Consider the following 25,797-nt stretch of genomic DNA (forward strand, 5'->3'; position numbering starts at 1 on the left):
GGAGGGAAGAATAAGGGTATTATGAGCAACTGCTAATAATGTTCAGAGAATATCCAGTGGATATCTTGCATCAAAATTCTCAAGGGGAAAACCTGAGAATTTCATTTGGAGAAAAGTGATTTCAGCATTGCTTTGGCTCGTGTCCAGGCAGGTCATTCACTTGTTCTTGATCTCATTAGCAGTGGCTCAGGCCAGATCTGGCCCCTCAGCTGTGGGATGGACATGCAAGGTCAGCAGAGCAGCAAAGTATTAATAGCCTCAGGAAGGATGCATTAGTGACCCCGAGGCCAATAGAGAGATCTAGTCTGGCTCCAGGAAGCAGGGCAGGGGGTGGGGAGAATGGCAGTATCTTGCTTCCGCTTCTCCACAGCAAGCTGGTCTCAGGAGCTGTAGTTGATGCCCACCCTAGATATTATCTGACATTTTCCCTTTTGCTTTCCCAAATCAATACAATGCCTGGACCCAAAAGGCTCAGCTCAAATACAAAGTGAGCAGTACACATGGTTCTTCTCTGGCTCAGATTTTCAATTGAGCTGGAGAAAGTTTAATCTGATCCCGAGAGGAATCCCTGTCCCCACTCATGGGCTACACCCTTGAACCATATTGCACAGAGCTGGTGCTCTGTGAAAGTCCCCCATCCTTTTGCCTGATGCGTTGCTATGCAGAGGGCCAACATCTGGCTGAAAGTAAACCCTGGAAAGGCTGTTTCTCAGAGGCAGGGAGGTATGAGAGATTTTCCTCCTTTCTCCCCATTTGTTGCTACTGGAGTACTTCGAAGCACCAGTCTTCATAAGAGAGGATGGAGGGAAGAGATCAGTGGATGGGTGTGGTGAAGAGGACTGGGTTGATACATAGGAGACTCACTCCAAATTGGGATTTGGAAATAAGATGAGCTACAGTGGTACCTCGGGTTAAGTACTTAATTTGTTCCGGAGGTCCGTTCTTAACCTGAAACTGTTCTTAACCTGAAGCACCGCTTTAGCTAATGGGGCCTCCTGCTGCTGCCGCGCTGCCAGAGCATGATTTCTGTTCTCATCCTGTAGCAAAGTTCTTAACCCGAAGCACTATTTCTGGGTTAGCAGAGTCTGTAACCTGAAGCGTATGTAACCCAAGGTACCACTGTATTCCCCATTTTTTGGGGAATGGGGAAGAGAGTGGAGCTCACCAATCACTACACTGGAGAGGGGGTGAGGTTGTACATTTGCTGGGCCCCCAAAACCAGCTTACTTTCTCAGATGCCAAAGGAAGACCTTGTTCTCTCAACCTTTGATTCAAGGGTGGTAAACCATGATGTTGCTGGACTTCCAACCCCCATCATCTCTAGACCGTTGGCAATGCTGGCAGAGGCTGACGAGAGGTGAAACCCAATGATATCCTGTGGGGCCACAGGTCCCCCAGTCCAGCCCACATTTAGCTGCACTCACTGTTCCCCAGATTGGGAAAAATGATTCAGTTTCCCCCCAACTGTGTGCAATTGCTCCATCTTGGCTCTTTCAGGTTCAGTTAATACTAATAATAAAGACTCCTGCAACATATAGACAAGTCTGCAGTGTTTACATATCATCCAACGATGCATACATTAAAATTTAAATAATAATTAACAGGTTTTTTTCTTTTTTAAAAAAGAGACATTGTCATCATAAAAGGAAATGGATTTAAAAACAAGAAAAAATGCCCACTTTTCTTTCTTTCTTATTCTGGAACAGGTGGGGGCTGCTATATTGCCCCCACTCCAGCAACACAGGTATACAAATCCACAATGAGAAGTTTGCCATGGGAGGGGTGGTAAGAGTAAAATTTTACCATTGATATTGCTGTAGAACTAGTCCTCATCTTTCAATTGCACCAATTCTGGACGTTGCCAGAGCTACCATGTGAATAGCTTCTTGTAAAAGTCAAAAAATGAGATGATTTGGAGGCGGGATGAAGGTGGGGAAGAGAGAGCAGCTGTCTGCACGTGATGCTGGAGAGAAAACTAGCCACAAATGGCCAGAGAGAAAAACTGGGACTCAGAGCCAAACTATCAGTGACATTAAATGCACCTTTATAATTAATATGCACTCTTTAAAAAATGCAAACAGCCATGGTGATTGTGGCGAATAATTATTAAGATCACAGTAGGGCAGGAGGAGGAATTGAATATTTTCCTTTTCTTGCTGCAGTCATGCTCATTAAAATGTGCAATAGGAGCTGCCATCTGAATGCAAACAGCAGCTTGGGAGGCACAATTTTTTGCCAGGTGATGTGTCAAAACTCCCCCTCCCTGCCTGCTGCAATCCTGATTAATTATCAGCACCCCATTCCAGAGTAGCTGATATTTGCATTTAGAAAAATGTGCCCCTTCAATGCAGGCACATTTAAAGTCAGGAGTTTTTCTCAGAACTAAAAGGGGACTATGGTAAGGCAGTGAGATCTAACAGGAAAAGGGCTGTAAACTTGGAATTTCCTAGAATTGGGTTCTAGTAGTATAGAATACAGGCTTCTAGGATTTCGGGGAAGAATGGGTGACTGATGACAGCTGCTAGGATCAAAATTTCCAGGCGCTTTGGGAGCAATGAAATAATTTAATTGCGCAAGGGGAATGGCCTGTTCAGCAGAATAATTGTAAATATATGCTTCCCATAAATTTGGAAAAGTTGAATTGAGAGAATAAAGACGGCTGGTTTGCCATCTTTAATATCAAGTGACCCGATTCAGACAGTCAATGACACATAATTTCTATAAGTTCTAATTAAACTTGGTCCTTACCATGTCAGTTACACCCAAACGGAATAGCTCTCCCTCTCACACACCCATATTAACTGAAAATTAATACCAAACCGTTTTCTTTTCCTTGTCCTGCCTTGAATCCTTTTGCCTTTCTTCCATACGGAAAGAGTGGATCTCACTGTGACTGAGACCAAACTACATCCCTTTTAAATCCAGGATGCCTCAAACCAGATTTACCTATGTTTCAAGGATTTAAAATGGCCGCTGTCCTAAAAAAATGCACTTCATCCCTGGCTTGCGGGTAATGGGAAGTTTAAAATGCTCACAGCAGAAAAAGACAAGGCCACACTCCTGTTGCAGTCAAAGACCTTTGCAGGCTTACAAGCACTTTGCAGCAAATCTCACCAGGTCTTCGCAAAGGAGTTTATAAACTTTAGTTGAAAAGCGCTTCACGTGGCTCTAGCAATCACGCCTCAGGACCGTAATAAGTCCTGCAGGACCCCAGCTGCCATACCCAAGGGTTTGCCTGAGGCAAGTTAAGTGGTGGAAGACGAGATTTCTAGTTAAGAGAGTTGTGGGACGTGGAGGTACAATGTCCCACCCAATAATTTAGAGCTTTATCTGGTTAGCTGTAGAAGCTAGATCTTCAGCACATTCAAAAGGTCACTCTCTTTTACTCCGGGTTAATTTATATGGAAACATCACATCCTGGCCTCTGACCTCATCAACTACTTATTTGGGTTTGACTTCCTGCGGCAGGTATTGGGGAAGGTGGGGAATATCCAACATTGAATCATCCGGATTTTTTCAGCCACGAGAGGTCAAAGTGTGTTCAAGGAATGCTCATCTGTTTTGCGTTATGGAAGAGCCTTTTGGTTTTAGACAGGAGTCCTAACCTTGAAGTAAACTGTTTAGGGAGGGATGGGATTGGGGTGGGGTGGGGTGGGGGAGAGAAAGAGAAGGAGAAGAGGGTGTTGCTTCAAATTTCAGTTCATTCCAGGCAGAACTTTGGCATCAACCACTTCCACTGTGTCGTCTCAGCACAGGAGATGCCTTCTTACAGAGATCGCTGGTCTGAAGTCAAAGTTCCCTATCAGATTCCTCTTTCAAAGGTATGGAGACATTTGGGACAGGGAAGCCCCAGATTTCTTGATGGTAGTCTTTGAGCATCAAAGTCTTTGAACAGAGAAGGACTTTGGAGTGGGGAAAAGCAGAACTGATTTCGCAGACAGTGGTCCAGTTGCCTCTGCAAAGGTTTGTGAGTAGCAGCTCAGTTTCTTGGAAATGGCAGTGACGGCAATAAAGAGGGACTGAAGGTTTCTTCCGACCCTGTCCCCTGGCTGTGAAGAATCAAGAGCTGTCAAGTCACACAAATGTGCTGGCTATTCCTGCTGTAGAGGAACTGGGTAGTGTTTGAAATTGTGTCAGTGTGCGCATTGGTCTGTCTGGCTCTCTGCTTCCCCCTCGTGGCTGTCAGTTATGTTCACCTCCTTTCGCAAAGCAAATGCCAACTTAACGGGGTGTAGCAGTACAGCCCTTGGTACTTACTAGAGGCTCTGAGCCGGAATACGGGGAGACACAGTGTAGCTGGTTTGGCAACAGACTCTAAGGGGTGGCCTACACCTTCAGGGAAATGGGTGTGGAACAGCTCTCCCGGGACTGTACCAGCACTAGAATGCAGGTGGGGGAAATCAGGGGACCGAATATTCCCCTGCAGTAAAAACAAAAATAAAAAAACTTCCCCCTACAGAGAAAACTAGCGTATCAGAGAGACACACTAGCTTACTCTGGCACATGCTCTGCTTAAGTGTGCAGGGTGCTGTTTGTATGCAGTTGGCCAGGGGAAACGTGCAATTTCCCACCTGCATTCTGAAGTGGTACAGTCCTGAGAGAGCTTTCCCATCTCCTTATTATTTTGAGTATGTAGACTGGCTCTAAACTGGGGAAGTATAAACAGGTATAGACTGAAGGTCCAATCAGGTGGGAAACCTTCCCTTAATGTAGTCCCAGCGTGTCGCCCTCGAAGTCCAGGTGGGGTCAAGCTGCAGAGGGGGCTTCAAAGGCATCTGCCTGAGTCTGTTGGGGGGCCTAAGACCAGAAACCGCTCAGAGAGGGAGACGCTGCCCCCACCAAACAGGAAGGCCCTCTTCAGACTCTTGCAGAGTCCCTGGCGCAGACAAAGTTCATGCCCCCGTAGGCAAATCCCAAAAGGCCAAGTGGAAGCTCTGGAGATGTGAACTAGGGGAAGGCGGGCAGAGGGCGTTGGGTGTGCTGGCATGCCATCAGGCTGGCAGAGTTGCGTGGTGGTCCAACGATTCAAAGGAAAAGGGGGCAAGGGGTTGGCTGGTTGGTTTCATGGAGCTCAAGGCAGGTGGGTTTGTCGGCAGGTCCTAGAGGGGATGCAGGAAGGTAGAGCGCAGGGAGGGAGGAAGAGGAGGGGCAGGAGGACCCCCGCTTCATGCCTGCTCCTGCTTCTGCTTCACCGAGATCCGCTTCTTGCGGGCGGCCAGCATCTCGTAAAACGGATCCACGCTCACAGCAGCCCTGGGAGGGGCAAAGGGAGGAATGGGGACAGGTCAGCCACCAATCAGGGAGTTGCCAGGTCAGGAGGGATGTGTGTGCATGGGGGGAAAACCTCTGGCATTGCATGGCACTCTGCTCTGTCCCAGCTGGTGTGGCACAGCACACCGTGTTTTGGATGGATCAAGGAGTTCTGGGATTGGTGGAGTCTGGTTCATCAGGAAGAACCAAGCACTGCCCCAGCCTTGGTCTGCTGCCAGCAACCTGTCTGTCTCCTTGCTTGCATTCCATACAGCCCATAAGGAACAAAATTAGGTAGCATATGGATCTTTGACAAGGTAAGCATGATAAACACTTAAGCAGGGGGTGGGGGGTGGAAATCAGAACACAGGCCGGACATGTATCATTTGGGGAAAGCAGGGAGAAGCAGGAAACTGCGCACCTGCTCCTGATGGTAGGAATGGTCCCTGCCACAGCTAGGATGCAAGACTTTTGGTCTATTCCCTTCTTGGGAGAGGACTGTGATTCAACAGAGGAAATAAGGAAGTCCGGAGAGCCAGGATTCCTGGATTCTCTAGGCTAGGCCTGACGGACCTTTGACTCTCTAGATGTTGCTGAAATTGCAACTCCATCAACGCTGGCCACTGGCCCTGCTTGCTGCAGCTGATGGGAACTGTAATTCAGCAACTTCTGGAGGGCCAGAGAGTCACTGTATCTGCTCCAGGTCAGTGGTCTGCAGCTAGTAACATGGGATTGACCTAAGTTACATAGTAATAGTATAGAAACATTTGCTTAAAAGGAGTAGAAAGCTGGGGTGGGGGGAAGGGAAAAAAGAGAAATTATGTTTGTTGTGGTCAGAGCAAAAGAGGAACATTTTGAGAAATCTTTAGTGTAATGAGAAAGGGAGCCTGTGAAGTTGGGGGGTTTTCCGAGTAAGGTTTAGAATGGGTGACTCACAATCTGGGTCACTATTTCCAAAACAGCTAATGCATCATACCTAATCTCCGCAGCCGCATCACACTCTGACCGCAGCTGTTACACCACCCACCCTCTTAAGAAAGGAGGTGTCACGGCTACACTCTTAACACAACCTTTCTCAAACTGACAAATCTACTTAATTTTTCATCCGATCAACCCCAAGTTTTCCTGCAATGCCGCTGCAGGTCAGATTTCTGAGGGAGATGCTTTTAATTTCATTTTCATCTGAGAAAAAAATAGTTTAACCATCATTTAAAAGCTTTGTCCGATTCCCGAACTCAATGGCTGGGGGGAAATGAGCAAAGGAAATTTAAATGAATGTGCCAGCCTTGGGAGAAGCTCTAGGTTCATAGCCCCAGGGTCTCCCCGAAATGTACCAGTTCTAACTTGCTCACCTGCGATGGCCTTCTCCCTCCCTGCCCATCAACTCCTAGGAATCCTTGCAGAAGGGCCGCAGCTCAGTGGCAGAGCCTCTGCTTTGCATGCAGAAGGTGTCGGGTTCAATTCCTGGCAACTCCAGATAGGGCTGGGAGAGACTCTCTGCCTGAAACCCTGGAGAGCTGCTGCCAGTCAGTGCAGGCAGTACAGAGCTAGATAGACCAATGGTCTGATTCAGTATAAGGTAGCTTGCCTACGCTTGCTGGGAAGGTAAGATCTGCAGCAGCTTTGCCTCCCCTGAGCATCAGGCTTTCTTAGGGAAAAGGCATCTTGTAAACCAGCATGTCCAGATGTGCCCTGAAAAAGCTGGAAAGTAAAAAACTGGACAAGGAAGATATATATTCAAATGTCTTGGGACCTATGTTGCAGCCTGATCTAAGGTGGGTTGCAGCAGCATATAAATACCGGGGAGGTTCACCTGGCACCTTCATTATATATCTTTAGGCACCCGGCGAAAACGTTCCTCTTCAACCAGGCCTGATTAATATTTATAGCCTGTGGGTCATAAGGAAAGGGTTAAAGGTGGGTCATAAGGAAAGGGTTAAATGAGTGTGAAGTGATTGGCCAGTGGGAACCCAAGGGGAGGAGTTAGAGTTGGGAGTTTTTTGGAAGTTAGTTGGGAGTTGGAGAAGGAAGAGGGAGGATAAGTCTGTGGGTTGGTCTAGTTTTAATGTGAGAGAGTGAGAGAACTGTTAGGTGGAGTCAGATGACAGTTGGTATAATCAGTCTGAAGTTGTTAGGAACGTATAGGTCAGTAAAGAAACTAAGATTAAGAAACTGACAAGAAAAATTAACTGAAACCATAAACTTGTTCATGCTTATAAAATAAACTTGATTATTTGTTAATGTTAACAACTGTCTGGACTCCATGTGTACCCGAGAGAAACTGGTTGGTGGCAGCGAGGAGGAAATCACAGTGGTGGCACAGGGATCAATAGACCGTCAAACGTCCGGGGACCCTGTGTGATCACCACATAGCCTTTTAAATGTGTTTATTTTGGGGGGGGTATTGTTGGGTTGTTTTTGTTTCAACTATTTATTTGTACTTTTACCTTATATTTTTACCTTGTGAACCGCCCTGAGATCTTATGAAGGGCGAGAGATGAGTCTAATAAATAAAGAAATAAAAACAAATAGTAAAAAAAGAGAAAAAAATGGGGAAAAATTGGTCCCCAAATGTATTTTTAAATTAAAGCAGCTCTCCAAAAGGCTGAATTAAAAGATCAAGGTATATTTCAGGTTGAGGTTAAGGATGAGCCTGGGGAGCCTAAAGAGAGATGCCCTAGGATAAGTGAGGTCTAGAAATCTGAAGGAGGTGTGTCAAATTTTCTGGAAGTGAGTGTGGTATCTAAGGTCTTAAGAAGGGTTGCAGAACCTATGGCCCCCTCCAGGTATCTCTGGATGCTCAGCTCTCATCAGCCCCAGCCAGCATAGCCAATGACCAGGAGTGATGGTAGTTGCATGTCCAGCAACCTCTAGAGGACCACAGGTTCTCCATTCCTTGGCTAGAGATGCAGGAAGAAAATGCTGTTGATGGGGGTAGGATTCCCAGGACCCCCCCCCCACAATGGAATGGTGCCTTATCCTCACTTGATGGATTTGATCCATTCATCCTTCTCCTCCTGCGTTGGCGCCGAAATGCGGTAGACCATGTGGTTCCCCTCGACCACGCGCCCGTCTGCCTCCGTCTTGCAGGCTTTGATAAGCTGGCCCTTGTTGTTGGGAATGTAGAGCTCAAAGCAATTCTAATAACAAAGAAAAGGGAGGAGAGAGAGAGAGATAAGTCCCTGAGAATGGCAGGTGTCTGTGAGCAGCCTCACCCCCTGTGCCTCTCCAGCGGTTCAGAAAGAGGACACAGGAGGAAGAAGGCAGGTGGGGAGGCTGACCGCACGGGATCTCGCAACCAGCAAGTGGGCAGGAAAACATCATGGGATTAACATTTTGTGTTTTCAAAAATTGCTGCTGTTACTATTAAGAGCTCCTCACCATTTTCTGTGACAGCAGAAGGGCAGAATGGAAATTCCTCCCCCACCAAACAAAGGAAAAGTTAAAGCAGCAATTTGGTAACATCGTTAAATTAATAAGAGTTGAAAAATAATAATGAAAACCACATAGGATTCTTAAATAACTTGAGTGTCATATAAAAGGAGTGTTGGAAATTTCTAGGAATGTATTTGGCGATGTCTTAGTGCAGTTCCTGGGATAATTCCTAATGTAGCTTAAATGCATGAAATTTATAGGAATCTTTTGGAATATGACAGAAGAGGAATGAATAACAATTGCAATGCTGCAACCCAGTAGTTATGCTGATTTTCAAGGGGCATCCAATAAAAGAACCACAGCCAAGATGCAAAAACAGCATAAGGCAGTGCCAACTCACTGGTTTCCGAGGGTCTTCCACTTCCCGAATGCTCAGGTTCTCCAGAGGGATAATTCCTCTTGGTTCCTTGTCCTGTCAGAGGATCGAAGAGAGAGAGATGGAGCTGAAATGGAAGGTGTCTGAAACGTGAGCTGGGAAGGGATGGAGAGGACAAGGGCCTGATCCAAGAAGACTTGGGGGAAGGGTGCAGCTCAGACCTCAGGGCAGCTTCAGTTCTCTGCCACTGCTGCAAACAAGCAGGGCTGGCACCTTCTTCAACACTGTAGCACTTGGTCTTGGCATGCCAGATGGAACTCCCGTTCTTTTATTTGTGGCCAAGCTTTTTTGGGGGGTGGGTGGGTGAAGGATGGTGTGTTTGTTGCAGGTTCTGCTGACCCAGACAGGGCTGAACTTGCAGGACTATTCCCCGTGTCCTACCCTCTCTGCCCCAAGCAAAGAACTCTGGAGGAGCTGCCGTGCTCTGGGTTTGGGAATGGCCAAAGTTCAGCTGCAGAGCATTTATCTGCTTTGCAGGCAGAAGGCCTCGGGTTCATTCCCTGGTTATCTCCAGGGCAGAGCTGGGAATGTCCCCTATCTGAGACCCCGGAGAGCCCCTGCCAATCACTGTAGACAACAGTGAACTAGGTGGACCACAAGGTCTGATTCAGTATAAGGCAGCTTACTCCAGTGCCCTCGGTGGCTGTTCCTCCCGACCCTGGCCATTTGGGACTCTTGGGCGGCAGATACCGCCCTGGGCTGGGGCTCTTGGGTGCCAGGTTGCTGGTTAAGGGTGGGAGCATGGGATGGGAGCAGGCGGGGAGAGAAACCATACTAACTGTTGTGTATTCAAAGTAATAGAGGCAGTTGTCAGTCAAGATGAACCAGCGTCTCTTCCACGTCTTCACTCGCCCTCCTGAAAGCAAAAGAGGAGGGAGGGGGGAGGGATTTGTGCTCGCATTGATGCATTTTCTTTCTGCCACTTAACCCTTCCCCACTCGTGGAGCCTCGGGGGGGGGGTGGGAAGCCATGCTTACGGACAGAGCCGACGCAACGAAAAAGATTCAGCAGAAGTGTGAAAAGAAAAGGAAACAAAATAAACAAACAAAAAGCTGACGAGGGGAGGCAAACGACAAAGGGGAATCTGAAAATGGCACCCCAGGGCGGGAAGAAGGAAACTGGCAACAAACACTCAAAGTAACCACAAAGCACAACTGCAAGTGTGGGAGGAAGTTCCTGTAGAATGGGAGTCTGTGGAGTATATTCTCTCTTTCGTTCTTGTGTGGGTTTTGCTTTGCAAGCACTGGGTATCCCAGCAGGCTACTTTGAGACGAAAGTGACCAGTGGAGGGCTTGTGTCCCGTTCAGCATCCTCTAAGGCAGCCTCCCAGCAGGTTATGTCCTGCTGTTTTGCAACTGGGGGGGCAGGACTAGCCTTGTGGGGACCCCTCCCACCCCCCTTCAAAAAGAAAACAGAGCTGCAATTTGAAAAAGGCATTTCTGCCTCTAGGCAAGGTTCTTCCGGGAGAGGAGGGAGAGGACTTGCCAGCTTAGGATGCTTCCAATGCGTTTTCAACCTCTATGGGAGGCAGATTTTGCTGGTTTTCCTGAATAAACACCACTTCACGTATTCAGTAAAAGGACTCCCGATGATATGGACCTCCAGGGAACCGCCACCAGTTTCAGCATGCAAGGCAAGCGGTTGCTACAGGCTTGAAGGCCAACTACTTCTACAAAGCTCAGACTTATCCCCAAATTCTTACTCCCGGATGCTTCCACAAAGCCAACAGACACTCCTGGCTTCAGGCAAGGTGAATACGCCTGCATGTGTGCACGTCTAGTTGGAGGTGTCTCATATATGCCACGGGGCAAATGTTTCAGCCCTTGGGGGGACGTTGATTTTGGAAAAAATGCAGTTCATCCTCTTTTAAGCTCCCCATTTCGATCCAAAACAAACACACACTCCCCTTCATTCTGCTCCTCCCACCTTACCCATTAAGATAGTAGTCCTCTGTCTTTCAGATTCAGGGCCCCCTGTCAACATGAGACCCACTCTCCGTTGTATTCTTATTTTTCTTTTTAATAAACACCTCCCTCTTTCCTGCTTCTCTCTAGGGTGACCAGATGCAAGAGTGGGGAGGGCTGCTCTGCTTTTAACAGTTACGAAGAGGGTATTTCAGCTAGGGATGTGAAGGCCTGGAAAAATTGCCCTTCCATTTCCCCACCCCTATTTGTTTCTGAAAAACTGGGTGTGTGTGAAATTTCTCAATTTCCCTTGCTTTCTCCTATGCCTTCATGGGTTAGGCTATGGGTTGCAGATATTCCTTCCCTCTTATGGACCCTCAGAAGCGTGCTATTGGAGGCCATCTGACCCCCCACCCTGCTTTTCCACCATGGCCAATCAGATGCCGCTGGGGAGCCCTTGAACGGGGCCTGAAAGCCACAGCTCTCTCTTGCTCTTGTTCCCCAGCTGTGGGTGTTTTGCTTCTGCGCTTGCAGGTTGCACACTGTCATCTTCTGCAACAAGTACATAACAGGAGTTCTGCTGTTATCAGGCCAGGATGTTGCGCTAGTGGGGCCTTTGGGACACGAGCACAATAGTACTTGAAAATTAGAGCTGCCCTTTCTCAGCACCATAATATACTTTCTGAGGTGCAGCGACTTGAATTCCACCCAGCCTTCTAAGGGCAGCCGAAGCACAGATTTATACGAAGCCTTTATGATATTGGCAGCTTCATTTCCAAATTATTACCTAAGATCCTCAAGCTAACGGTGTTTCTCAAACTTAAGTCCCCGGCTGTTGTTGGACTACAACTTCCACCATCCCTAGCTAGCAGGACCAGTAGCCAGGGATGATGGGTGTTGTAGTCCATCAACAGCTGGGGACCCAAGTTTGAGAAACACCGTATTAAAAGGTATGGTATACCTGTCCTCCACTGCATCTGGTCACCCTCTCTCTGTCAGGATACCACGACTGAAACCTGCTTTAGGTCATGCTGTGACCCATTTGTGGGTCCTCCTGATCGACCGGCTGAAGATGTGTACCCCTTCCAGTCAGCAAAGGAAGCCAAGTTCCATATTTAGTCTTCCATTCCTAGCCCACTGATTCTGTCCCTGAGCACCCAGCACAATTCATTTCCAACCCCCCCCGCCTCCCCTCCAAAGAGCACCAGGCAAACCAGCTCTCGGCGGCGAAGCAAACATGCCCCCCTCTTCTCACCTACCTCCTGGGTTGGGGGGCAGAATTCAGACAGTGGAACAAATGTAGTCCGCGCCGTGGGACGGTGGAGGAGAGAGGGGGGTCAGGGCAGCAGTGGTGGGGAAAGAGGGGAGAAAGAGAGGTGGGGACCGGGGAGTCAGGATAGAGAGAATGGGGGTGAGAAAGAGAGAGAGAGAGAGAGCAAGAGAGAGAGAGGAAGAGAAGGAGAGAGAAAGAGAGAAAGGAGAACAAGTTACATCAACATAAGGTAGAAGTACATGGTCAAATCAAAAATCCTCCGACACAGACACAGGCATTTGGGGGCATCAGGAGTGGGGTGGGAGGGGCAGGCACAGGGAGGAAGGGTTTAAAATTTTATTGGGGTGGATGTAAGGTGATGGGCGTCACTTGGCTAAATAACGTAGACCCCTAAACTCTGGCACGTCACAAGAAACCCTACTGCTAAAAGTGTAGATGAGGTTGGCATTAGCGATTGTAGGAATGCTTTTCCAAAACATCAGCCTCCGCAGGGAGCTGTGGAAAAGCTGTGGTGGATATTGACATCTTAACCAGGCCAGGGATCAGGGTTCCAAGTCCACTTCCTCTTTTTTTTTTTTTTAAAAAAAGGTGTGTACATTATGCTCCCCACTTTTGTGTGGGGAGCGAGGGGGTTCCGAAAAATAACACTGCTTTCTTCAGGTGCCTCCATCTTGAAGCCGTGCTGATTCGGCCTCCTAACACTTCTTTTCTTTGCTCTCGATTGGCTGGCCTCTAAGCCAAGGGCAGCCAATGGGCAACCGTATTATACTGGTGACACCCCCCCCACCCCCATCAAGGGCAGAAAGGAGGATGTGGTGGTAATGAAACTTGGCTTCCATGTTGCCCTCTGTTCTGAACAGGAGGTTGCTGAGGTGGAAGGTCTGCCTTCACTCAAGCTGCTCTAAGTTTAGTGGAGCAGGGTCAAGCACGGCCACCCTCACGCCAATCCCCCTGTGGAGGACAGCGGATGGAGGTCTTGAACAGGGGCTCCCACAAGTCAGGACCCAATAACTCACCTCCTATGCCTTGCCACCGCAAAGCTGCCACATTATGCAGCCTATTCTGGACACTTAAATAATCTCAAGGACCAATTGCAGCCTCACCGGGCCGTATAAGGCCCTGGCCTTGGAGTCTTCCATCTGAGTTACTTGTTTCTGGTGTGAGGATACGGCGTAAGTTCCTTTTCCCCCCTTAGATAAAGAACCCCGTTTCTGACCCATCTGCTGCTCTGAAACAAAATCCTTGCCCATTTGTGGCTGCACATCTATTACAGGGCTGCTTGGACAGCGACACCCATGTTCTACAATTCAAGCTCTGCAATGGCATCACCGTTTTGGGAGCACCTCACCCACAGACAGTTCAGTACTTGGGAAGCTGCCCGAGGCAACAGATCCAGGAAACAGTGTGCTTTGGGACTACAGAGATGCGATTGTTTTCTGGCAGAAGTTATTCCGGTGGGAATTTCACTAGTAAACCCTAACTCGATTCTGGGAACTTATTACGATTAAGGAGCAGATGAACATCAGACACTGAATATGGGACCAGATTTAGGCTCAACATTCTGTAAATCCCATAGTGGTGGTGGTTTTTTTGGTTTTGCTTAAGAAGGCCACTTTCAAGCGCTTCAGGATGGCTTGAAAACTTATCCGCAGCCACTGGCAAAATATTAAGACGCCAGAGAGGAGGTTTAAGAGACATTTCAGTAGCTGACTTCTCCCTACTTTTAGAGGGATTCCGAAATCCCAGCAGACCCCTCTCATCATCCTTCAGAGGAGATCCACCTCAATGAGGAGCTGGGGAGGGGGAAGGGAAGAGGAGGGAGGATCCCGGTTTCCGCCCGATCCTTGCAATCCGATGAGCAGTGGATCCAAACGGGTCATGATGTATTTGCTGGTGGGGGGGGGGAAGGGCTATTGGGGTGGATTTCAGGAGGATCCCTTTGATCTGATGAAGAGAGAGGTCATGCTTTAAATGACACAACAGGCGGGTGGGGGGGAAGAGAGGAGAGCGCAGAGACGTGCAAAGATCGCGGGGGGGAGCGGGTAGCGGTGGTGGTAGGGGGAGGGCAAGGGGAAGGGCAGCGGGGAACGGAAGGGGGGAGGAAAGAGACCACAGTATATAAAGGGAAGTGGGGGGGTGGGGGCCACCTCTCACCCAGCTTGAGGAGCCAGCCCTCGCGGTCAGGGTTAAAGAACGTGTGGGTCAGGTCGTTCCCATCGTCCTCGGGGATCTTGAAGGGCTCGTTGCGGATGCTGTCGTACAGATTCTGGGGGGATGGGGAGGAAGGGGAGGAGTTACAGGCAGGATACAGCCCTTCCCAAGGCAGAGAGAAAAGGGGTGTGTGTTTGTGTGTTTTCAGCACAGCACCGAGACCACGAAAGATACAGCAGAGAAGACAAAACACCAGGTAGAATAAGTGCTCACGACGAAGGGCATTTTTTTTTAAATCAAGGAGGTCAAAGCTTCTCACAAGCAGGCGGAGAATTCCTGAGCGGTGAAGACGACTACGACGGCCTCCCCCTCTCCCAGAAAAACGTCCAAAGAACAAAGCGGCAGGCCCATTGAAACACCCCTCCCCTTCCCTTCCGGCAGGTCTCTCACCCGCAGCAGCTCCTCAGGCAGGTCCCCTCCGTCGTTGATGCCGCGGTTCATGGTGATGAACCTCTCAACGGTGGGCTTGTCGCGGACGTTGGGATTGTGGAGGCTGGTGTTCAGCATGATCACCGCGAAGGAGAGGACGTAGCAGGTATCTGCGGCAGGGAGGGGAAGGAACAGAGGAAAAGAACTCAGTACCTGCCTCGGCACGTCCTTCTTGTTCAGCTAATTCTGCTTTATGGCGGGGTGGCTAGCAGACAGGCTACCTTGCTCCCCTGCCAAGGCCCTGCTGATTTAGGTTGAAGCGGCAAAATATATAAATAAATCGGCGCAAACAACTATTTGTACTGATTTTTAATTGCATGTTTGTAGCTTCCTTCGTTTCTTGTATAGCGCATTTCATCAATCTGAGCAAAATAGAAGATGATAAAATACAATATTATATCGGGCACCTATATAAATGAAGCAATAAGAATAAGAATTAAAAACTGTGCAGCATCTAGAACATCTCGTTACAATTTCTACCACAGGCAGAAAAATCTTTTAAGTAGTCTTCCAAGACTCTCTGACTTTGCAGTAATAAAAGCTTTAATTCTATGAAATATTTGTGAGTGGTGTCAATTAAAGCCGATTGCTCTGCAGCCCTAACAGTTTTCTGACTGATTTCTGTGCTGATCCTACAAAATACAGAGGAGGCAGTGCAATTGCGGATGGTTCTACTTCCGCCCTCAGCCAGAGTTTCCTTTGTTTGCATTTGTTTGGCTTTGGTTTGTTTCCCAGCTTTTGCAAAGAGAGGAGCAAAGCAGCAGCAGGCAGGTAGGTGAAGGAGGCTCGTTCCTCTCTTGTCTTATTAAGCCAAGATATGATTGCCTGAATGTGATCAACATAACTGAATTTATTTTCCATCCCGGAGAACACAGGAGCCCCACAATTCCCAGCACCAGATAAGTGTCGCATTCCCTTTTCCAGAGAACCCAGTACCTGTGGACTGAAAGACTCCCGGGTTGCACAGGCAATACCGCTGGGCAAAGGCCTCCATCATACGGTCAATTTTCTGGGCTTCTCCTGGCAGTCGGAAACTCCACAGGAATTGCCTAGATTGGGTTTAGAGGAAAGACGATGAACAGAGAAAAGAATGATTTCAAGGTTGTGGGTTTGAGCCCCACGTTGGGCAAAAGAGATTCCTGCATTGCAGGAGGTTGGACTAGACAACCCTTGTGGTCCCTTCCAACTCTACAATTCCATGCTTTTATGCCTACTCTGTAAATACCGCGCCTATACTTATTCTCTGTATGTAATATTTTGTAATTTTGGTCATACAAGTTAATGCAAATATAACAGAACGGACCTCCAGGACAGTGTTGTAACTGATGACTTTCTAACCCCTTTCTAGCTCTATTACTCTGATTTTTTGTGTGTGTGGAGGGAAACATTGTTGAAAAGAAATGCCTGAAAGCCTCCTTATGGTGCCTTTCATTTGCTGCTTTCCTGTGGTGAAGCAGCTTTCCAATGAAGGTGCCCGATAAAGTCACATTTACACAAGAACTATGCACATGCAGCTAACGGAATTCTGTGTACTGGATATAAAATAGCTGTGCTCAAGGAGAACGGGAGGGACATGTGACTGGACAGGAGGTTTTTCTCTCTCTCATAGATAAGGCTGCATGCCCAGCATGCATTTAAAGCACATGACTTCCCTCAAGGAATGCTGGGAACTGTAGTTTGTTAAGGGTGCCTGGAATCATAGCTCTGTGAGGGGTAAGCTACAGTCCCCAAGAATTCTTGAGGGAAGTCATGTGCTTTAAATGTATGGTGTGTACATAGCCTGAGCGTACAAGGACCCCACCATGTTTTCTTTGCTTGTGGCCACGTGGTGTGCCTGTGGGAAGGCAACCGTTACACTTCAAGACTGGGATGTATTTTTGAGGCAGAGGAAAAGAGCCAAGAGAGCCCATCTCTGGCTGAGGAAGACGCCACTTTGCTGGTGGCATTCCTGCCTACCCCCCACCTCCCAGCACAGGGAGGGAGAAGGCGAGAACCTGCAGCTGAAAGGCTGGGAGACCTATTCCAGCAAGCCAGGGCTTTCTATTCTAGAGGAGGGCTGAGGATTCCCAGACTCACCTGAGCGCCTGCACAAGGTTGAGGTCAGTAAATTCATGCAAATCGACAAAGGCGTGGAGTACTGCGATATTAAACTCCTCCCTGAATAAAAGGGGGAGAGAGCTACAGTTAAGACCTCCCCTTTGAACCCACCTCACTCAGCAAGGCCCACACTCTTGTTTCTCTCCTGCTGACTACACTCCCTCTGCCAGGCAAAGCTACTTCTCACCCCACCCCTATGATCCTTTCCCAGGTCCTGGAGACTCCAAAGCTCCACCACCACGGTGGGTTATAAATGGTCACTTCTTTGAGGCTATTCCTCCCACATTCCCCGACCCTTCTCACCGCTCGCCCAGGTAGTCGCCAATGGCCGTCTTGTTGAGTCCTTCCCCTTTGTAGAGGAAGCGGGCAATGTCCTCGGGGGTGGAGCGCAGCAGTTCATTTTCCACCAGGAACTGGATTCCCTGCAAAAAAACAAAACAGAGAAGCTGAGAACTGTAGGACCTAGAGCTCAAGCATGCCCCTAATCTAACAAAACATTTAAGTCATAGAGATACTTCCCAGAGAGTACTTGGGAGGACTGGCTCCCTAACCCACTAAATTGCAATTCTGAGGCAATTGCAGAGAACTCAGGATTCACGATTCTCCCGTCCAGCAAAAAGAAAAGAAGTTTCAGTTACCTTTTCACAGGGGTGGGAACAGTTGGCCTTCCAGATGCTGTTGGACTCCAACTCCCATCAGTCCCTGCAAGCATGGCCAATGGCCAGGAATGATGGGAGCTGTAGTTCAGCAACCTACAAAGGGCAACATGTTTTCTATGCCACAAACCCCAGAACAGAAGCAGACAACCTGCACCCCTTGGCCTAATTTCAAAAGCAGTCAGTTCTGACGTCTGTCAAGTGTCCATTTCCTGTCAATCAACTGAGGAGGGAGGAAACGACAGGAGAGGGGGAAAGAAAGGGAGGCGGCGACAGAAAGATAGCGGAGGTGGTGGCGGGGGGAGGGGGGGAAGAGAAGGGATTCCATCCCACTTGTGACTCTAGCCCTGCCCTCACTTATCATGCAGTTCCTGAGAGATTATCCCCCACCCACCCACTGTAATGCCTGATCAATGTCAGAATCCAACTGGTGCATGAGAACAATAACTATCACTACAGCTGGGGTGGGGTGGGGAGGGGAACTGTGTTCCGCCTGTTCCAGGTGGATGGCTGAAGGTTCTACATATATTTGGTACCAGAAACAGTCACTGCATGCACACACCCACACCCCAGCCACCTACTTTTTTGGGATCCATGTTGAATTTCTTGCGGCCCATCCCCATCTTCCGGTTTCTCTGAAGCGTTTTACTGTACAAGACAAAGAAGTGCCCCCATCAGTCCTTTGGCCCTTGAAAGAACAAAGGGGCTGCAAACCTCTAGAAGCAAATGGAAACTCTGGGGAAATGTACATGCTACTTCCCACCTGCACTCCAAAATTGGTACTGACAGTCTCAGGAGGACTGTGTCACATGCTTACCCCTAAGCGTTCAACCTGGCTCTGAACGATGGATTATCAGAGGTGACACTCTTTACCATGACAGGCACACTAGCAGACACTGAACATTCTCTCGAAAAATGAAGTAAGTGGTAAGAACAGCCTTGTGCCACAGCCAACCAAAGATCCATTACAGCCAGTGCCTGGTTTCCAACACTGCCTGCCTGGCAGTTCACAAGCCCTTGTAAAAGTGGCGAAGTTCTCAAGCACTTGTAAATGGCAAAATGGAACCAAAGAACTCATTTGCTTACCCTCTGTTACTCATTAAGCAGGGAAGGGAAGTTCTTACTTGAGGCTGGCATTGACACGGGAGGAATCAGGATGTGTTCACAGCATGGTCAGCATGGGGTTCTATGGGGAACTCTACAAGGAGCTACATTTTCCCCATCATGTACCATGCATAGAAAAGGGCACTGTAGCCCAAGGTTTTCTGGGATATTTCTCTGATAGTTTAACATGGTCTCTAGCAGTTGTTGGAAAAGAAGAGGGGAAACCTCCTACACAAACAAGTATTTATTGAGGCTAGTGTTTTGAATGAATAGGAACCACTTTTCAATATGATATAAACATACATTTATGTTTGCGAAACTCAGTAAATGTATTTCTGCACACCTGGAGGCTTCTCCACTCCTGGTTTCAATTAGGGCTGCAACCTAATCAAAGTCATTTTAATCCATTAATCACCTGAGTTTGGGCTGATTAATTGACTAAGCTTTTAATCACATTTGCATATGGGGGGAAACAATTATTTCTGAGGCAAAGATGTACGTGTGAGCGGAGGAAAGCTTTCTTTTAAGATGGTTGCTTGCCATCTGCAGTTTTTTAAAAACCTCTTGTACAGATACACACACACACTTAAATACATGCTGCCTGATTCCTAAGGGACATCATTTTGGTCAGCTGACAGTTTGTTTTCCCCAACATGAAGTAATCTAACTGGTTAATGGATTAAATGTTGCAAGAAAATCCCAGGCAATCAAAGAATGGCAGGCAAGGAAGTATTGGGATTAGCACATTCTGAGCTTGAATGCAGATGCTGCAGGAATGAGGTTAGTTGCTGCCAGAAAGGCTTGTCCTGGCACCATGATATAAACAACATTCTGGAAGCGGCCACACTCTGTACTGCAGCCCTCCAGATGTTATTGCACTCCAACTCCCATCAGCTTCAGTCAGTGTTGCCGATGGTCAGGGATGATGCAAGTTGTAGTCCTGCAGGATCTGGAGTGTCGCAGGTTCCCCCCACATATTGTTAAGGAATCTCTGACCAGTGGCCAAGGCAGGGCCATGTCCAAGTACACAGGAGCCTGCTTCATACAGCCAGACCATTGATCCATCTTGCTCAGTACTGTCTACACTGTCTGGCAGCAGCTCTCCAGGGCTTCAGGCAGCGAGTCTTTCCCAGCCCTATCTGGAGACACTGGGGGCAAGGGACCTTTAGCACCAAAGTGAGATGCTCTACCAGCAAGCTGCCACCTGTACAAGAAGGGAATCCCTCACCTTCCCTCGTTGGCTTCCAGCCCCTCCACCTCATTCATGGCTTCGCTGAGCTCATCTCGCAGCCGCTGGATTTCCACCAGGAGCTCCTGCTTCCGCCGGCGGATGTTGTCCAACTCTAGCCTCTCCTCCGGCGTCAGGTCTGGAGGCACTGGGGCAGGGGGAGAGAAGATGGGAAGAAGTGTAATATTCTAGCCATTCTGATCACACACCCTGCTGGTGGCAATGGAAGCTGCAGCATGGAGGTGGGCACCAAGTCAGAGGATACAATGGGCACAGAGTCAGCTTGGAAGACCAGTGTTATAAATCAAGCAGGGAGCCTATGCAAGTCGAGAAAGGTTCCCCACTGCTCTCCCCAACTTGCAGAGGGCGATGGGGTGCACAGCCAGTGTATTCCATCCCCCCCACCGCTATCCCTCATTGTAGGAGGGATCAGAATGCCTGGATAGGGTCGGAGGCAGATAAGTATGGTAAAGAAATAGAAAAAGCAAAGAAAGGGGGTTCCATGTGTCAGGTTAGGGGTAACTAATACTTTAGATGGTTCATGGGATTAGTGAAGAAGGAAGAACTGCCCCTGAAGCAGAGTGAATGGGAAAAGCTGAAGCAGGTGGGATTTCCAGTTCTCTGTCTACTGTACAATCCTATCCTACAGAAACCCCTTTGACATATAAGCAGCACATAAATAAATCTTACTTGGAAGTGCCAGTGAGTTCACTGGTAAGTTAACTTCCAGACAGGACTGCAGCCTTCCAGATAGGATTCTCAGTCCAAAGGATGGCTTTTCCCCATTTGAACCTGCCCAGACCCTTCTTTGCATGCCACTTCCAGGGGAGGTCTAGAGGATGGTGACAAGAAAATGGGCCTTTTCTGCAGCAGCCCCCCATTTATGAAATGCTCCCCCCAGGGAAACCTGCCTGGAGCCAACCTTGTTATTGTTTCAGCACCAGGCAAATGTGTTGTTTCAGCACCAGGCAGCGGACAGCACCAACAATATATTTTACTGTTACATCTTTTTAAAACAACGTTGATGCAATTTTATCATTGTATTTTTTACTTTGGCTGTAAAATTCTTTGGGATTTCTTCAGTAGGAAGAGATGTATGGATTTAATAATCCTAAACCTCAAAGAGTATTCTCTGAATCGGACAAAGCTTGTACACTGGAGAACACACATTCAATTAACTTATTACCACCCCCATCACATTAATAATGATTCCCATTCAGTGAGGACTGAGGAGCGAAGTGTGATCTGAGTTAGTGGCTGCAAACATCTGGATGTGGAGGGTGATGGTGCTTCCAGTTTTACAGTGTGGTGTAGCAATCAAGAGACAGACTTGTGAATCTCCCTCAGCCTCCAGTTTTCAATATGAAGATAGATAGTTGAACACAAGATAGTTGCAAGGCCTGTTGCTGCCTGTAGGTCTAAAGTATCAAACCACAAAAGGGGCTGGCCAGTGCATGATTCACCCCTCTGGGCCTGTCTCCTTCCTAATCAGCCTCTAGGGATAATCAGGGAAAGAAGTTAGTAACTCTTCCCAGTCTTGGAGTTGGGTGTGACTTGATCATCCAAATACTCCCAATACCCAGATGTGGCAAAACTACCTGTCCTCAGATGAGACAGCATAGTGTTGCGGTTAACACGCCACACTAGGACTAAGAGATCTAGGTCACTCCCTGGGTGACTTTGGGCCACTTAGTATCTCTCAGCCTAACCTACCTACAAAGGTGAAAATAGGTGCATGTGAAAGAGAACTAGGTAGGCTCCCTCAAGCCCCTTGATGGGAAGATAGGATATTAAATAAATAAGTAAGCTTTGCATGAGCTGCTTCCTCCAAGATGGCTTCCTTTGAAACATTTACTTATTTATATTATTTATATTGGCTGCCCAATAACGTAGTTCTCTGGGTATCTCACAAATATAAAAATGAAACTATCATAAAAAACAGCTGCAGCGTAAACCTTTCCAGCAGAGAAAGACCTAAAAGCAAAGCTGCAGCATGACACACCGTGAAAGCAGTGGGATAAAGCAAGACCGCAGGTTTAAAAAGCCTGGGAGGATAAAAAGTCCCTCATCTAGTTCTGAAGAAACCATAAGGAAGGTGTCAGGCGGGCTTCTCTGTAGAGGCTACCCCACAACCAGGGCACCATTACCAAGGAGACGGCTCTCCTGAGTAGCCTCACTTAACTTGGGTCACAGTCACCCCACACACGTAAAGCAAAGTGATGCTACTTTAAACAGCCATGGCCTCCCGCAAACAACCCTGGGAAGTGTAGTTTGTTAAGGGTTGCTGAGAGTTGTCCAGAGATCTCCATATTCCCCTTGCTGAGTGACAATGACCAGAGTTCCCTGTGAAGAGGGAATGAGTTGCTGGGAACTGTTGCTTTGTGAGGGGATTATGGGAGATTTCCTAACAACTCCCAGCACATCAGCAAACTACACTTCCCAAGAACCCTTGCAGGAGGCCATGACTATTTAAAGTGGCATCATATATCATAAATGTGTGGCGGGGATGTGGCCTTGGTGAGGACCTTCAGAGCAAGGGAGATACACTTGGAACAGCAGCTTCTGCAGAATAGCGGTGTGTATGCCACAGATAGCCTTTTGAGATCGGGTTGCTCTTATTCTTAAATGCAGTAAAACTAAGCTTTCCCCACTTTTTCCCTCTGTGTTTGCAAACTGTGCTTCGAATTTTAAATTAAATTCATTTTAATGAAAAGGATATGTTCCTTATCTCTCAGGAGCTGCTGGGGGTGAGGAAAGAAATGCACTGCAGGGGAACCTGAGATGACACAAGTTCTGGAGCACTTACATAAACTCCTGAGCGCAATTAATTGGCGGCACTAATAATTAATTAATTGTGCTCACATTGAGCTTTCATCCAGCACTGGGCTCACAAAGCAACTTCAAAAAAATGAAATGAAATAAAATAATCAATTTATTGTTCTTGGTAATAATGATGCCTGACCTTCCTGTGCACTGCAAATAAAAGGCAGCCCCTCCAAGAGATAAGATCCTCTCTGACTCATTTTCCAAATATTCCTCCACCCCCGCAGAATGTTTAGCCCCGGGACACAGACACCCCTCCTCCCCAAGAGAGAAATGGTACAGACCATTATTTAAATTACTGTAACTTTATTTTTTAGTCTTTCCTCCTCCGCCAACCGAAATGGCTCTGCCGGTTAACGCCACCCCCCCCACTCAGCCAAGTGGTACGACCCACACGCCCCCTCCTTTCATTGTAATAGGTACTCCCAGATGCTCACAGCAATGGTACATCCCAATTCCCCCCCCACCACTAGAATGGTACAGCCTTTAAAAAAAAAAAACCTCCGCCCTGACAATCGAATGCTGTACATCGGGTATGGCTCACGTCACCAGATCCATACAATTTTCATGTCTCCCCCTTAAATAAAATGAGATGGCCCACTCGCACATCTCCCCCTGTCACTGGTATGGTTCAGCCCAGCCCCACCCCTCTTTGTAAGGGATCGGCCCCGCCCCCTAGTCTTCTCGCTCAGAATGGCTCGGCCCGCCTACCCGCTTTTCCCATTGTAGTTAGTGGACGGGTCTCACAATGCTCCCTTCCGCCTGCCTCGCCCTTCTTTAAGCTTCCCCGTGGCCGGGTCTCAGGGGTCCCTACCATAGATGCCGTCCTCCATGGTGGCCAGAGTGCCCCTAAAGGGGAGAAATGAGAGCTCCTCACTTTCTCCGTGTCTCCTTTCTTCGGGGCTCCCAACGGCTGCGCCTTCCTCCCGCAGCAGCCTGGTCCTGCACTGAAAGGAACGTTCCGCCCCGTGCGAAGGGCGTAGCCAATAGGAAAAGAGAGACCCCGCGGAACGCCACTTGACAGCTCGGAGAGGGAACCAATAGACGTGGCGTGCTTTTTCTCAGAATTGGGATGCACGTCCATTTCAACCAATAGGCACCTCCCTGATGATATTGACAGGGGAGCTATTCAATGAAATCTGGGACTTCTCCTAACAGCCCGCCCGATATTCTTCTGTGGATATGCAGTCGACGCTATAGACTTTCAGCTGTCCCACCCTATACGCTTACCTAGAAAGCAGAGTGATAACTCACGATGGCTGAGAGGGCGCTTCCTGGTTCCTTTCGACGCTATTTCCATCCGTGGGAAACCACGAAGAACGCGAGCCTTTTCGTGGACCGTTGATTATGCAGTAGGACAGCCAAACAAAAGGCAGCGCCAGAGAGAGGAGTCCGTCATGCCCTTTATATCTCAGCCCTTATTTCACGCGATAAAGATAACGCGTGTGTAGCTTTTAAACGTTTTGAAACACAAAATCCACACTGGCAGCAGCGCAAGTCCAGCCCATCGGGGGTTGGTTTGATTATGTATAGGTGGCCGCGGGGGGGGGGAGCGGTTTACGACAGCCCTGCAATGTAGCCTATTGTTCATATTATAAGTTACAGGCTGGGGTGGTTTGGATTTGCAGCCCCAAATTCCCCATGCAAAACACTTGGTCGTCGAATTCCCCCTTAAGCCTTCCTGCCAGAATCCAGTTCTCGGTTGCATAACTGCAACGACGCCCCACTGGCTTCCATGCAGCAGTGCTGCGGCTTTATGCAAAATCCCTACCCACACCCACCCTGCCAACGATCAAGGTTAAAAAAAAAAAGAGCACGACATTTTCGCCCCGTGGGAGGTCACGCCCAGTCTTAAGTATGCTAGAATCCTCGATTTCTCTGTTTGTTTTCTCTTGGCAGCTCTCACTTCTGCCCGAGGGTAGGAAGAATATTATTCCAGTTTTAAACCCGGAAATCCGATATCCGTTTGAGAGTATACGACACAAGTCTATGCACTCCAAAAGAGACCCTTGGTGTCCCGCCCTCGTTGCTTTATTGTCAGTCATGACGAGTGATGTGCAAAGAAGCCAATAAGAGAGTGAGAGAAGGCTCTGCCAACGGAGCGGACTAGAAAGGGAACACGCTGTTGCTAAGAGGGGCCTAGGCGGTTGCCATAGACCCCCAGCAGCCTCACCTAGTAATTCAGTTGGGTAAAGCAGGCCTCTTTATGAATATTAAAAATACAAAAAGTCGTGCTGTACCTTAAAGACTAACACGCATATTTAGGCATGAGCTTTTGTAGACCACGCAGACCACTGCATCAGAGGCACGAAGTCAATATCCTCAGTTGCTGGTGATGTGGGAAAACTCCTCTTGAGGCCCATTGTACAGCCAAGTCCCTTTTATTCACCAGCAATGACAAGTGACACCTGCAAATTCTCCAAGAAGCAAAGTTTTATTTCTTACTTGTGTAGAAAAGGTTACAGCAAACAATCAAGAAAACTCAGAGGCTAGAACCTCAGTCTTGGTTCACACACAGTTTATACAGCAATACAGACTAAACGTGCAAAGCACCCATTGGTATGGTGTAACAGCTCACCCTAACTGCAAATACAGATGTTTCCACACTAGAACTGTCTAGGCATTTTCCTGTTTATACATCTAAAGGTCAAGCCCTTGCACATGTCTATATCTTTCATTTACACACTCCTCTGTTCTTTCTTGGTTCCTCTTAAAACTTGCATGATGGCAACAAAAAAATAAAAATAAAAATGGTGTTTGCCTGGTTCAAGATGACATTAATCTGGCTTTAAGTTACAACATGTTAACTGTATATTAAAGTGTCACTGATTTAATAGGTGCGTCCCCATAAGATTTACAGTTAAAGCAAAATTTTCCATCACCTCTTACAAGAAAATTACTCTTTCTAGATAGAATCTTATAATATCTGCTAAAGCTGGGCACTGAGGGAGAAATTTGTTTGCATATATTTGTGGAAGCAACGTTCTCTCCCAAATAATAATTTAGAAAAT

At 47.9% G+C, this 25,797-nt stretch overlaps 1 protein-coding gene across 2 annotated transcripts; it reads right to left on the bottom strand.

Annotated features, from left to right (window-relative positions):
* Positions 1-1,537: 1,537 nt before the first annotated feature.
* CYTH2 (cytohesin 2) lies at positions 1,538-23,826 on the bottom strand. Of its 2 annotated transcripts, none has more exons than XM_083581997.1 (12): positions 23,601-23,826; positions 19,964-20,111; positions 18,213-18,279; positions 17,279-17,397; positions 16,955-17,035; positions 15,815-15,927; positions 14,840-14,988; positions 14,393-14,504; positions 9,841-9,917; positions 9,026-9,097; positions 8,236-8,390; positions 1,538-5,253 (listed from the first exon to the last, which is right to left on the bottom strand). In XM_083581997.1, exons 1-12 carry the CDS (start codon positions 23,617-23,619, stop codon positions 5,166-5,168), a joined length of 1,200 nt encoding a protein of 399 aa, XP_083438123.1. In that variant the 5' UTR covers positions 23,620-23,826; the 3' UTR covers positions 1,538-5,165. The 2 variants fall into 2 exon arrangements, with proteins under 2 accessions (XP_083438123.1, XP_083438124.1); XM_083581998.1 differs by having other exon boundaries at positions 23,664-23,757.
* Between the last annotated feature and the right edge of the window lie 1,971 nt (positions 23,827-25,797).

This window comes from Podarcis filfolensis (assembly GCF_964270895.1).
Source record: "Podarcis filfolensis genome assembly, chromosome: 13".
In the NCBI taxonomy this organism is placed as follows: Eukaryota; Metazoa; Chordata; class Lepidosauria; order Squamata; family Lacertidae; genus Podarcis; species Podarcis filfolensis.